The sequence below is a fragment of the Carassius carassius genome, chromosome 39 (genome assembly GCF_963082965.1).
Source record: "Carassius carassius chromosome 39, fCarCar2.1, whole genome shotgun sequence".
Classification (NCBI taxonomy): Eukaryota; Metazoa; Chordata; class Actinopteri; order Cypriniformes; family Cyprinidae; genus Carassius; species Carassius carassius.
Genome location: NC_081793.1, coordinates 15,101,880 through 15,116,572, shown reverse-complemented (window position 1 = coordinate 15,116,572; position 14,693 = coordinate 15,101,880). Strand labels below are relative to the sequence as shown.

The window sequence follows — 14,693 nt, the reverse complement described above, 5'->3', positions numbered from 1 at the left end:
CAATGTGGCTTTCACAAGTCCACAGCAAATCAACACTGCAGTGTTTCTTGAAGTAGCTTCAGCCTCATTAAACACACATTAGAAATCCTCTCGCCAACAAAAAATAATGCATTTTAAACCAGCTGATTCAAGTCAAAAATAAAACCAATCACCTCTAAACAGCTAAGACGTCCACACCAAACCCCCTTGCAAACATATGATTTTCTTCTTTTTTTATTTTTAAGAGGTTATTTAATGCTTGTGTAAAAATGTAATTTCACAGGGGCAGCCAAAGACATTGAAAAATATTTACAAAAATAAACGTTCCAAACACATTTATTGGGCCGATAACATTAATCAAACACAGTGTATGACCATTGTAAACAATGAAACAGAAAAAAAGGCATCAGCTCTGCTCCAGAAAGTGCGCCAAGCATAAAATATTAAACTTTTTTCATTTATTTTCCCTCTATTATTTTTTTATGTTTATTTGTATCTTTACATATTCATTTTTAGCATGAATAATTATATTTACAAGGTCAAGACACCCCCCCCCCCCCCACAGACAACATCACATCATATCAGTCTTTGTGATGGTTAAACCTGCAAGGCTGCCTCTCCCTCCTCTTCACAGCGTGAGCGAGAATAAAGATTGAGAATTCAGTTATGATTCAAGGATGTTTCTGCATTGGTAGGGTGGTTCAATTTCCTGTCCCTTTTCCCAGATTGGTAGCAAGTTGTCCATATGTACAAAGGCTAAAAACATTCGGTTCCATTTGTGAAGAGCCTATGGAATAAATGTTATATATATTTTTTTTTCTCCCAAAAAAGGTATCAAAACGTGTGTAGTTATAACTGTATGTTACTAGTTTTGATTGGATGTATGAAATTGGATTACTTTGCCAAGAGTGCAAAGTCTCTTCTGGCTGGGGTTTGTTTTCTTTTTTTTTTTTTTTTTTTTTACAACGTCATGATTTTATCTGGCAGGACATATGTCAGTCTTCATTCTGCACTGATCCACGAGCCCTTCTCTTCATTCTTTTTCATGTTAGTGTTCTTGGGCTGGTCCACATCCTGGCTCTATTTCAGCAGCCATTCGTTCACTGTAAGGGGAAAAAAATACAATATTATGCTGTTGTTTATCATAATACTTCACGCTACTTAATGAGATCACAGATTGTTCATGTAGTTTATATAAAATGTCCCGATATTATGTCAAAATAACTTTTCTCAACAATGGGAAATATAAAGTGTTAGATCAACCAGTAATCAACCAGTTCTCTAAAACGGATCTCACAAACATTCAGTTATTAAACACATATAGATCGAGCACAACACAATGAACCTGATCCTTTGGAACAGTGGACACAAAGAACAACAAGAAAAAAAAACAAGATCAACAGTTAAAAAGAAGAGGCATAAAGTTGTGTGATGGAATGGTAGCGAGGCAAAACTGAGAAAGAGGTAGAAGAGGCCAAGGATGTTTGGACAATGTTTTCAATCATGAACTTACAATGGAATACGGAGGTCAAAAGGTACAGCCAAATGTTGGGAGAAAAACTGTATCCTCAATCTTTCAAATGCATGTAGACACAACAGTCAAAGTCAGTAAATGCAGTATACTTTATGGAGACTACTGTAACACACAAACATACAATGTATACATATATACAGTTTGTGTGTGTCTATACAAACACACATGCATAACATGCACATATGAGCGTGTTGTGTCTTTTGTTTTATGTCACCATGATGTTCTACTATAATTTGTTGTGAGACCACCAATAAAAGAGTTACTGTCTCTTGCAATATTGCAATCAGTATCACATACAGTATGTGTAAATCTGTACTGCTGAAATTGACATACAGCAAAAGTGCAGCACTGTGCATTTCTCAATCATTGTGATGCTACTGACAACATGGCTAAGCATTTGACAATCATGTGTCTTGTTTGTGAACAATCACACAGGGACTTGTCATTCTGATGGCGCTGATGTGTCCATTGACATTAATGCTTCTGAGAGGTGAAATAAAAATGATCCATTGTGTGGTGCTCTCTGCCCAAATTGTTGAACTTAATGGTTTGCAGATGTTAAGGATTATTTGAGAAATATACCAAAGCGACTAAGAAAAACTCGATGCGTTTAAATTCAGTGTGAGTTTTTATGAGTTTGAAGTGCTTAATACAAAGCATGTCTCATTTTTTGGACAACTTGGATTGTGCAGTTTACTCTTAGCAGTTTACTCTGATGCATTTGCAAACTAGTAAAATATATACTAATATACTGTGTTTGAAAATCATCAATACTGGACTCTTTTTTTTCTTTTTCTAGCTCTAGCTGCTGTTACAAAAGACTCTGTAACATTGTGTTCATGTTCATTGTGCAGTTTCCCAGAATTACATTTTTCTCTTGCACTCAATATCACTACCTCAAGCTAAAATTTAACATTCAATTAGCCTGCAGACTACTCGCTGTGCTAGCTACAAAAGAATGTGTCTCCTTGGTTAAGATGCATGACCCCAGTTGTAAACCAACACTAATTAAATGCTGTTCCTTCTCCTCCAAGATATTTACATCTTTTAACAGCGCAAATGTAATAAAAGGAAGGAACCTTTTCTGTGGCGCTCATTTACTCACTGGGGTGGTAAATCCAACATCTCAAACAAGTGCCGCACGACTCTGATTCATCACTTCACTGCTGTATCAAGAGTACAAGCAAATTCTCCATAATGAAATTGTGTGATAAGAGCAGGCTCAATATAAGAGCCTTCTTTTCCTTGTTCATGATGCTTTAATGCTGAAACAATTTACAACAATATCTCATGCATTCTGGTAGAAGCACAAACACATCTTAAGATGCCTATGGCTTTCCAAGCAGACTGGTGTGCTGCTGAGACTCCTAAACCTCTTCAACAAGCTTAGTCAATAAATGATGCATGGTCAAGAGGAGATTACCAGTAATTATGCAAACACTTTTAACAGGATGATGGAATAACCAGTGAGTTTATTTTATACATTAAATCACTTCTTTGTATACATGACACATTTAAGGAAACGGGTAATTATACGGTTGTTTTGAGAATAAATATTTGCTCATGAACTACTGAATAATTCATTTCACTCATCTAATATTTACAAATTGCTTGTGTGTGTATATGCATGTGCTCATACTTTGGCATGTTGTATAACAGTACAACATCACATATTAGAAATCACAGATATGAAACCTAGTGAGCAATCTGGTTGCCTACCTAGCCAGCCTACTAACGGTCAGGGAGCTTCATAAATGTTTTATGAAGGTGTTCTAAGCTACTGACTTTACATATTGCCAAACACTTCAAAATGTCCAAAATGTGTAAAGTGAGGCGAATAAAGTAAAAGTTTATTATTACAAATGCACATTTGCAATATTTCCCTGGAAACTAAACTGTAACTTCTATTCAGTAACTTCAGCGAACCTGTTCATTATGACCAACAATGACATTCTGTCTTGAGGTCAGAGTTGTTTTGGAGAAATAAATGATGAAAGCTGTAGAAACACTTCATGGGGTGGTTTAGTCTCTAATTCAAAGGGGGTTGAGAGATCACAAGAAGAAGCACTGACCTCGGTACTGCAACTTCTGTGCCCTGTTGTTGGGGCAGTCCTTGCCCTGCATGCTGAAGTTGATGTTGGTGCGGATACAGCGGTTGTTCAGAGGCTGTACCGGGCGCACGTTGTCACTCATGCTGAGGAATATCTGCGAGGGCTGGTTCTGACTTAGCAGTCGCATGGAGTGCATCTGTAAGGAAGACACAGATGGAGCAGATGTTTTTTATCGACCCTCTGATGGCAGGTCAGGCAATTATTGCACAGTCAATCCAATCCTAACAGACCCGCATCAGAAAGCGTCTGGGGAGCTACGTGAGACTGTCATTCAAGAACAGATTATATTACATGTCATCAAAACAGTGTATCTGCAGGGTCAAAAGTGACACATTCTGCCTTTAAGAAGCATGCTGTTAGCTGAATCCATAAAAATTGATTCTTGGATAGGGTAAATAACGCTGAAAGATTTACTAGATTATTCTATTAGTTTGTTTACTTGCTGCTCTGATGTTCTGACAACATGCAATAACTCAACTAATGCACCTTGATGCAGCTTTTCTATTATAATAGCTTTTCTATTATAATAACCTGTGAGTTGATGACATATTAATGCATTTATTTAATTTTTTATACAGAAAAAGGGTTTTATTGTCTGGTCTCAGTTCCTCCCTTCCCAGCATGCACTTGCCATGAATAATTAATATGGTTGCATTGTGTGACTGTTTGCCAGCTTTATTTTCTCTGTTGTTGTCTAATGATGTCTGGTTGAGTTTGTTCATTCACTTAAAATGATCAGGTACTCTTGTCATGTTTCATGCCATCTTCAAGTCTCTGTGGCATTATTTCCTTTGTTCTGTAGTAGTAGATCGATAGTCGTAGAGTTTTAAGTTCTTAAAACGTCAGTACTTTATACTACTACCAAAAAAATTACATAATCTAAATAGGGAACTGTTTTAATGATGGCAGTCTAACATTTTTAGCTCAGTCAAGTAGTTTACATTAAATCATTTTGTAAATGAATTTTAAAACTTCCTGAAAACATAAAACTCATCGATTTTAAACAATGAACTTTGTTTTACCTGCATCTTTGTGACGTAAATTGGCTTGTTCATCAGAATCCACGTTGCGGTCTCGTAGCACGGTGGGATTGTCATAGACCCTTCATAAGTGATAAAACTTGCCGTCTCTGGATAAACCTCCTCAATGTTTAGCCCAGAGAGCAGGTATGCATCATCTACACAAAAAAAAAGAAAAAAAAAAAAGAAAAAAACGTTGCTTATCAATTAAAACCCATCTAGAGAGCCAATTCACAAACTTGAATGTCATTTTAGAAATCAAAATAGTGCACTTTCTGGCCGAGTCTTCATCCAAAGTCAAAACTCAATATATTAAGTAACAATACAACATCCTGAAAGGATGTCCAAACAACAAAAGCAAAATAAAAAGCAACAATAGTAACCAAACAATTCTTTATCTTTATCTTTGCTTGCTAGTTCTTTTCAGTATTTATGCATTGCCTTTGATTTGTTGGACAAGCGGTGACAGCACATGTTATTTTGACTTCACAATAGCAGGCCGACATGAGATAATGCTGCTCTGAATTTATGAGGAACAGCAATATTGAACCCACCTTCCACTGACAACAGACAAGTAATAGGTTCCGACTCACGCCAGCCAGGGGAAATAGTTCGTTATTCTCCCTCTATCCCATTGATTTCCACTCTATCTCTATTTCCCCACATGCTTGCCATTCCCCTGGCAGCATCGCGCAGACCTTTGATAGCTTTGGTGGCATAAATAATTCCTTTTGGCTGTGGAGGAGGGGGATACGTTTGAAAAATACATGCGCTAATTCCACTGCTGCTACAGCTAGGGCTGGTAGTAGTGCGTTTCCAAAGATTCAATTGAGAACAGATCGAGCGGAAGGCCGGAGAGACAGGTTGTGTGTGTGTGTGTGTGTATGTGAGGGGGGGGTGGGGAATTTCTGACATGCACCGGTCACCTGGGGTCAGAACATTTTATCTATTCATCCGCTCTTTCTCCACACCTATTAATTCAATTATGAAGGCCTTTATTCAAAAGTCCCTCTGGTGAGTTAAATGATAATGCGACGGAACATTTCCACTACACTACATGTCAGCTTCGGCCATGAAATATTCCTAAACTAGATAGTGGTCTGAGTTCTCAAGGCTGAATACATTTGCTTCTTGACACCTTTGACTTTACTTAGTCTTGTGCCTTCAAACTGCTGCTGTTAATTAATAAATAGCATGAAGGGTTGGCATGAATTGCAGAATTAGTATGTAACACAACACAGTCCATTACAAAACAGCCTTTCAGAAGGGTTCCTCTGGACATTATTTCACAATGTGCTGCAGCTGAAGAGCATAAAACTGATAACACATACTGTCATGACTAACTTAATGCTTCAAGCAGCATGTCACACCCTACCTTGGTTCCCTCAACAAAAATCCAGCTGGATCTTTCCACTGGCTGCCCACTGCTCCGGGTGTGTGTTCACGGTGTGTGTGTGTTCACTGCTGTGTGTGTGCACTTTGGATGGGTTAAATGCAGAGCACAAATTCTGAGTATGGGTCACCATACTTGGTTGAATGTCACGTCACGTCACGTCATTTGGATAATTGCAGAAAATAAGCTCTGTGACCAACAAGCTTCATTATTCTTACATGTTTTGTTTATCTTCCCAAACGATTTTGTGTATTTTGAATGTGTATTGTGTATTGTTAAGTTTAATGTAAAGTATGGTAGGTTCTCTGTGAGTGGGCATGGTTTCAGTGCTGACAGCTGACACGCCCCCAGCCTTTGAGAATACTTTTTTTTTTTTATATATATATATTTTGATACCTTATTTTATTTACTTGTTTTTTTTTAATCACTACAATTTTTGCTGGGTTGTTAACATTTTTCTTTGGTGTGACAAACTCAGAACACATTTAATATTGCTTTAAAGGACTCTGGAAATTATGCTTTTATTCTCATTTCTCATGTTCATAGAGGCAGCAAAAGGTTTTTTGTGTGTGTGTGTCTGAATTTGATTTTGCCAAAAAAGGAATGTATTTTAATATTTTAAAATGTATAGTTGTTACAAACACGCCAGGTTCCACCTCCACGCAATCACTACGCACGCCCTCATTCCCAACACCAGCGAGCACTTCCGTCAACGATGCCAGCACTTCCTCACCTTCCGTTCATGCCAGTCCCATGGCCCGGCCAGCGCCCTACTCTGGTGCGGCGGAGGAATGCAGAGGTTTCCTCCTACAATGCTCGCTGGTCCTGGAGATGCAACCGCACTTGTACCCCACTGAGAGATCTAAGGTAGCCTTTGTAATTTCACAACTGCAAGGTAAAGCACTACTGTGGGCAGATTCTATATGGACTCAAAATAACCCAGTTATCCAGTCTTTTTCCAGCTTCATCGACCATTTCATGAAGTTTTCGGACCAGCTGGCAGACCAGCTTGGGACTCTTCCATTGGTGAGAAGCTGTATAATCTCAAACAGGGGAAAATGTCTGTCAATGAATATGCCCTTCAGCGGCCTCCAGTGGATGGAACGAACAGGCTTTACTGACTACCTACCGTCAGGGATTGGAACCTCGAGTGTGGTTGCATCTCGCTGCATACGAGGACACCATCGGGCTAGAACGATTCATCCAGCTGTCCATCCGCTTCGCCACTCGTATGCAGTCGTGCCTCGAAGAGCACCAGGGCCAGGCGTATTCTCCTCGATTCTGGGTCAGCCAGCAACTACCACGGGAACGCCGTCAGCCTACCAAGTCCACATTATCACCGGCAAGCCGTTAAGCAGGAGGTGCGTGCGTCATAGTGTGGGTCCCATATCCAGGATCTATCCGTGTTCCAGGACTTCATCCAAGAGGTGCTCCGGGAGTTCCTCCACAAGTTCGTCCAAGTCTACATTGATGATATCCTCATCTACTCCCGGAGCCTGGCAGAACATCAACGCCACATTGCGGAGGTCCTGCAACGCCTGAGGGCCTACCAACTATATCTCAAGGCCGAAAAGTGCTCTTTCCATCAGCCCTCAGTGCAGTTCCTTGGATACAACATCAGCAGCAGTGGCATCCGGATGGACGAGGGGAAGGTAAAAGCCATCAGAGATTGGCCCACTCCAACCACCATCAAGGAGTTACAGTGGTTCCTTGGCTTTGCCAACTTCTATAGACGGTTTATACAAAACTTCAGTACCATCACCAGCCCTCTCACCAGTCTCCTCCGTAACAAACCCAAATCTCTCTCCTGGACTCCTGCCGCCACAGAGGCCTTCCACATCCTTAAGGAGACCTTTATGACCGCCCCACTCCTGGTCCATCCCGATCCCGACCGACCCTTCGTAGTGGAAGTCGACGCCTTGACCACCGGAGTGGGAGCGGTCCTTTCTCAGCAGCAGGGGAATCCCAGTCGCCTCCACCCATGCGCCGCCTTGTCCCGGAAACTCAACCCGGCGGAGGTCAACTATGATATTGTCAACCGGGAACTGTTGGCCATCAAACTGGCCTTGGAAGAATGGAGGCATTGGTTGGAGGGAGCCAAACACCCCTTTCGGGTCCTAACAGATCATTAGAACTTAGAGTATCTTCGAGTGGCCAAAAGATTAAATCCGAGACAAGTCCGCTGGGCGTTATTCTTCACCTGCTTCCATTTCACCATCTCATACCGCCCAGGGGTGAAAAATGTGAAGGCTGATGCCCTCTCCAGGTGTTACACCCCTGAAGAGAATCCCGAAACTCCGGAAACCATTCTTCCAGAAAGAGTCACCGTCTCTCCTACTACCTGGTCCGCTGAGACCCTTCCTCCTACCGAGCCTACCACCAACACCCCGCCGGGTTGCCCACCGGAACTTCAGTATATTCCAAGGACACGGCACACTACACTCATACACTCCGCTCACACATCGCTTGGCACTGGTCACCCGGGGGTCAATGAAACCCTCTAGTTACTGAAGGAACGCTTCTGGTGGCCCAACATGGCCTCGGATGTCAGGAGGTACGTGAATGGATGTACAAGCCGTGCCATATCCAAAAGCCCTCGCCATCTTCCATCAGGCAAGCTCCATCCTCTGCCCGTTCCCAATCGCCCGTGGTAACACCTAGGGGTGGACTTCATAAACAATCTTCCACCTTCAGATAACAATACCTTCATTCTTGTCATAGTGGAAAGATTTTCTAAATCCTGTCGTCTTCTTCCTTTGAAGGGTCTGCCCACGGCCATGGAAATGGCTGAACCGTTATTTAATCATGTCTTCAGGTACTTCGGCATCCCAGAGGATATCGTCTCGGACCGAGGCCCTCAGTTCATCTCCCGGGTATGGAAGGCTTTCCACTCACTCCTAGGTGTGGCCATCAGCCTGTCCTCCGGGTACCATCCCCAGTCAAACGGGCAGACGGAGAGGAAGGTTCAGGAGATTGAACGCTTCCTCCGTACCTTCTGTCACGGCCACCAGAACTCCTGGAACCAGTTCCTTGGGTGGGCCGAGTACGCACAAAACTCCCTTCGTCAACCTACCACCGGACTCACTCCATTCCAGTGCGTACTCGGCTACCAACCACCTCTATTCCCCTGGTCAGGTGAACCCTCGGATGTCCCCGCCATCAACTACTGGTTACGGGAGAGCGAGAGGGTCTGGGACAAGGCACACCGCCAACTCCAGTGGGCTTTACGCAGACGTAGAACGACAGCCGACCTTCGCCGATCAGAGGCCACAATGTACTAATACGGTCAGAAGGTCTGGCTGTCCACCCGGGACATCCGCCTGTGTCTGCCCTGCCGCAAGCTAAGTCCCAGATTCATTGGCCCATTCACCATCATCCAGCAGATCAATCCGGTCACGTACAAACTCCAGTTACCCCCTGAATACCGGATTCACCCCACATTCCATGTGTCTCTCCTTAAACCTCACCATCCTTCTGTCTCTCCCTCCACAGAACCTGGCGAAATGGAAGCCCCCCCTCCACTCCTCCTAGACGACGGCGCAGCCTATGCAGTGAGTGACATCCTGGACTCCCGGCGGCGTGGTGGGCTGTTACAAACACGCCAGGTTCCAGGTTTTTTATCAAATAAATGCAGCCTTACGGACTCCTTTGGAATGATAGTCTGTGTGGTTTAAAATCTGAATATAATAAGATCTGATTTCAAGTAGGGATTTGACATATGTAACCTCTTAGTGCACAATATTGTGTCTTAATGCACTCAATTCACCTCAATCCTGCCAATGTGATATGCACTATGTAGTGAATAGTAAATGAGTCAGTGGTTCTGGAAACATAAATGCATAACATCCCTCCATTTATTTTCTTATACGCCTCATGAGTCAGCACCACCTTGAGATGTCATGATAAACATAAGCAGAGCAAAATCTCCAGTTTTCCTTACCGACAGCTACCCTCAAATCTCAAGTTGATGCTTATATCATTTCTCTAGAAACTGATGAAGGTACACCTGATATTGACTATACTGTCTGAACAAACTGATATAATTTAATCACTTGCAAAATGTCAGTACTATCGATAGCATTTGAAAACAGAATAGGATTTTGTGTCAAATGGTCAACAATATAATATTTTTTCCACTTACTCTTATATGTTATTCTTGTGATGGTGTCTCTGTTCAACATCCGATTCAGAAATGAATTTGAAGTCTCGGATATCTGAAATGGAACAGATGTCATGGGAGGAAGGGCAGAACAGTGAAAATGGATGAGAAGGACAGAGAGATAATACAGGAGAGGGGAAAAAAAGAGAAAAGAGGAGTAAGGAGGGAGAAAGAGGGTTGAGGGGAAAATAAAAAGAAGCAGATTATTAGTGACAACTTTATTTCTAAAAGACAGACAAATATGACTGGGAAAAAAAAGAACCTAACCAACATCTTAGGAAGTGAATCTCCCAGTAATTGCAGTAACACAGTAAAAGAGGTGCTAGCGTCACATCTTTTGCAATTTACTTGATCCATTAAGGTGCTGAAACTGTTTTTAATGCACTCAAATGCATCAGGATGAACCTGAACCGTGTTCTGCAATTAAATGACACCTGATAGAATCACTTATGACACACTGACATGTTTGCCATGAAAAGTTCTTCAGAAATTGTGGCTGCTTTTAGTAAGTAAAAGAGCATGAATGGAGTCAACAAGACACAGTTACTGTGCTTTTCTTTGACTCCACTTTACTTGCTAATTTGAGACACATTCAGTCTGAACGATTAAAAAAAAAAAAGCCTTATGACTACACCACAAATCACTTCACTTTTGACCTCCTCATTGAGTGAACAGTGAGGTCTGAGGCTTAAAAGTTTTATTCGCATCATTTCAAGACTTTCTTTGATATAACCTGAGGCTACAGCTAGCCATTATCTCTACCAAGAAATAATTAGGGTTGACTACACGGTGTGTGAAAAAAGAATAGCATTTACTCTCCCTCGCTATCAATGTACTAAGAATACTGCCTTTGCTAGTAACTTCATTTATACAAGTATCACAAACAAAATGGCTGGCTTCTCTTCAGCCTCCTCCATTTTGTGCTTGTCCCTCCATTGATGGTGATGATTTTTTTTTTTTTAGTATTCATACTATTTAAACTCAGATGGGAGTCCCTCCTGGAGGTCTGATGCCATAACAGGGAACACAGCATGGGGTTCCTCAGAAAATGGCTTTGGGTGACTCATGTCACAGAGAAGAAAAGTGCAGGAAAATAGGAGAAGTCGCAATGTTCTCAGTCAGATCCCTGCAGGGGAGGGCAGTGACCGCAGCATAGTGTAACTGAATAGCACCAAACACAGCTCTTGTATTATAAAATGAGTCAGTGAGAAATTAACCTGAAAATAGAATAATATAGAGCCTAAAAAATAGGCTCTTGAGAGAAATGACTCTAATAATACAGAAAATATGCTTTTTTTATTTACAATTTTGTAAAAAATATCCTTAAAAAAATACCATAGTAATCATAATTTCTGCCAAAATACTATAGTTCAATAGTTAACAACAACAACATCAATAATAAATGACATTTATTTAATAATGAAGAAAATGAAGAATGGTTCTGCTACTGTAGCTTCATATAGTGAGTATAAAAAAGATTCACCCCCCTTAAAAATTTTTTTTTTTAAAGTAAATAATAATCACATTTTGTTGCATTGTAGCCTGGAATTAAGACAGACACAGTTTTTATCCAGCTGTTTATTCAGTGTGACTTGTAACATGCAGGTGAAATATCTAAACACTAACATTTCAGAAAAAAATACAATTACAAAACAACCGAACAGATCAGATCACCAGATAATTTTTTTTTTGTGCCATTCCCGTTCAACTTCTTGTGTGTGTTTTTGTGACAAAACATTGCCTGTTTCAAGTAAGGAGGTTCAACCAACTCTGTTAAAACTTGAACTCTGAGCTGACTTACCCTGAGATGGGCAACTCTGAGTTAGTTTTCTGAATTTAGTGTGTGCACTATGATTATAAAAAGCCATGATCAATGGAGCTCCAAAATTATGATTCACCATGGCAACAGGACCTGACAAAAAGATGTCTGCATGCTTCTGAGTCGTAACTTTAATTCTTAATCACTGTTATAATATCAAAGTTAAAAAGTGTCAGAACAGTAAATTATTGAAATTATATTCATTTTAATTTTTTTAAGTATATATAAAAAAGAATTCAATCAAGGTAAAGCTTAAAGCATAAAAGGTTCACGAATGCAGGCTACATGACTTTACAGGCATTTGGCATATTAAATATCATTCAGTGTCAATTTCAGTGTGCAGCAGCTTTTTAAACATAGTTTAATGCTCTTTTCAGATAATTAAATGTTCTCTAATCCAAACTGTTGCATTTCCTTAATTACAGTAATGAAATTAACATTTGACTTTTACTCATCTTACTGCAAGAAGGCTTGCAAAAGTAATGCGGAACAGATGAAGGGGAAAAAGAATAACTGTTGCTTTTGTATTTGTAAGATATAAAGATGAACAAAAAAATGTAACAGTGATAGTGGTTACAGCCTTTCCATCTAGCATCATTCCATTCAGTAATCAGCTTAATTTTAGATGATGGTTTGTGCTCAGAAACCTACACAAACATTATAAGAAAGACTGTGAGAGCAAGACACACTTTCCTTACTGCTCTGCATACAGCGGCCTTACTAATGGTCTGCATTAGAGTCTACATGGGTCCAAAAACCTGAACCCGTAAATGTGCTACACTGAACCAACCCGGATCCGTCTATTTTGAAAGTTGGACCCGGGCCTGTGCAGAACCGAGAAATGTAAAAAATTTACTAAAAAATATATGTACTTCTCCCTTGTACCTGACTGTGATGCACACAATCCTCCTCGCCAAGAATGTTCCATCCATGTTATTTCTCTCTTGCCAATTGAAATGCTTAATCCACTCATTATTCCATCTTCAAAAGTCCACTTGCTGTCATGGTGACAGATGACAAATGCAACTTTGCAGTTTAGCTTTTCTTGAATCATCAGCGGCAAATTCTTTAAATATATAAAAAACTTACTTACAGACTGTTAGTGAGAAGCACCAGACTGTCCTTGCAAAGAGTGAGGAATGGCCGGCGGGCCTGAGTGAGAGGCAGCCGGTGGCTAGAGTGAGGAACGGCCGGGGGCTAGAGTTAGAAACAGCAGACAGCTAGAGTAAGATGTGGCCAGAAGCTAGAGTGAGGAACGGCCAGCGGATTCGACAAAGGATTGCGGTTGGACTCCCCTTCGTCCACGGTGAAAGCATGAAGTGAGTATGAAGTACTCGAGTATGAAGTAAGCGAGGGAGAGAGAGCAAGACAGCACTTGTGTTGTTTGAAGACGGTGAGCGTGCAGCCGGGGCTCGCTCTCTCTCTCTCTCTCGCGCTCTCACTCTCTCTCTCTGCCCTGTTAAACTGACAGGACTTTAAAAACATATGCAAATGATAAACTTTCACTCTATGATGGTTAAGCTGTGCAATTAATCCACGAATCACATTCGTCAAGCAGCTGGCCCGTACGGTTAATAAATAATGGATCAACTACGACAGCCTACATCGCACATCCTGCGATGTGACTATCGTGGATTTGTACATCGCGATATCAATGCTTAAACGACACATCGTGCAGCCCTAGTTCAGGGTTAACATATTCTCCATAACCTCCTTTCTGAAACAGAGTTGTTGTCAGCTTGTGTAGTGTGTCACCCACTGTTGCGAATCATTTACATAGTGTCACAAAGTTTGAACACCACGACAATTTCAAGACCGATAGCAAGTCGTGTAGTCTGAACCACACAGCCATCTGCTGATGTTTAAATCTGTGTAGAGTGAACTTTGCTTTAGTTGGAAAAAGGACCACCACCTCCTAAAAAAATGACTTGTAAACTCAATAAGGTGTAGCTAATCACCTTCTCAATGGCACACAAAACCATTTGACTTTCAGCTGTGGTTATTTTGATTAGCTCAGCATGAAACAAGCTTTCCTGGAGCATTTCAGTTCTTGATAGTGCAACTGAAGCAAACAATCAAAAATGGGAGGCAAGGCACTGTCAATTTATGACAAATAGTGGTCATTGTGTGCACGTGTCAACAAAATCACAAATGTGGCTTGTATGGAATGGTTATAAGAAAAAAAGCCACTCCTCAAGAAAGGCCACATGCAGTCACGACATAGCTTTGCCAAAACACACCTTGAAGATTCTGAGACCACATGGAAAAAGGTGCTATGGTCAAATGAGACTAAAATTGAATTATCTGGCCTCAACACCAAACAATATGTCTGGTGGAAATTGTATACATTTCAACATCCAAATAACAGCATTCCTACAATAAAGCATGCGGATGTATCAAATTCTTGGGGAAAATCTGCTGCCCTCTGCCAGAAAGTTGTCAGTGGAAAAAGGTTTAACCTCCAACATGAAAATGACCCAAAGCACACAGCAAAACACAGCATATTTCTAACGCGCTCTTTAAATAACAAAGACAAAAATATTGTGACTTTAGACTAGCTTTGAGTTGGTCTATGGCGCAGCCTATTTTCAGTTCCTCTAAACAGCAACATGCCAACAATGCACCTGAACACACTTCTTTTTTAGACCAGCACGATGGGCACACAAGTGGGCGCAAATA

The 14,693-nt window shown here is 41.0% G+C and overlaps 1 protein-coding gene across 3 annotated transcripts in view; it reads right to left on the bottom strand.

Moving 5' to 3' along the window:
• Window positions 1-299: 299 nt before the first annotated feature.
• Window positions 300-14,693, bottom strand: part of ca10a (carbonic anhydrase Xa) — a 183,927-nt gene continuing 169,533 nt past the window's right edge. The window contains exons 7-11 of one of the 3 annotated variants that reach the window (XR_009426271.1): window positions 10,178-10,250; window positions 4,647-4,801; window positions 3,586-3,760; window positions 1,493-1,615; window positions 300-1,082 (exon numbers count right to left, since the gene is read on the bottom strand). Coding sequence is in view for 1 of the 3 variants with exons in the window: in XM_059530858.1 (XP_059386841.1) it covers window positions 1,060-1,082; window positions 3,586-3,760; window positions 4,647-4,801; window positions 10,178-10,250 (426 nt within the window). In the remaining 2 variants the exon portion in view is untranslated. The remainder of the gene's footprint in view (window positions 1,083-1,492; window positions 1,616-3,585; window positions 3,761-4,646; window positions 4,802-10,177; window positions 10,251-14,693) is intronic. The other 2 variants (XR_009426272.1, XM_059530858.1) reach the window with 2 other exon arrangements.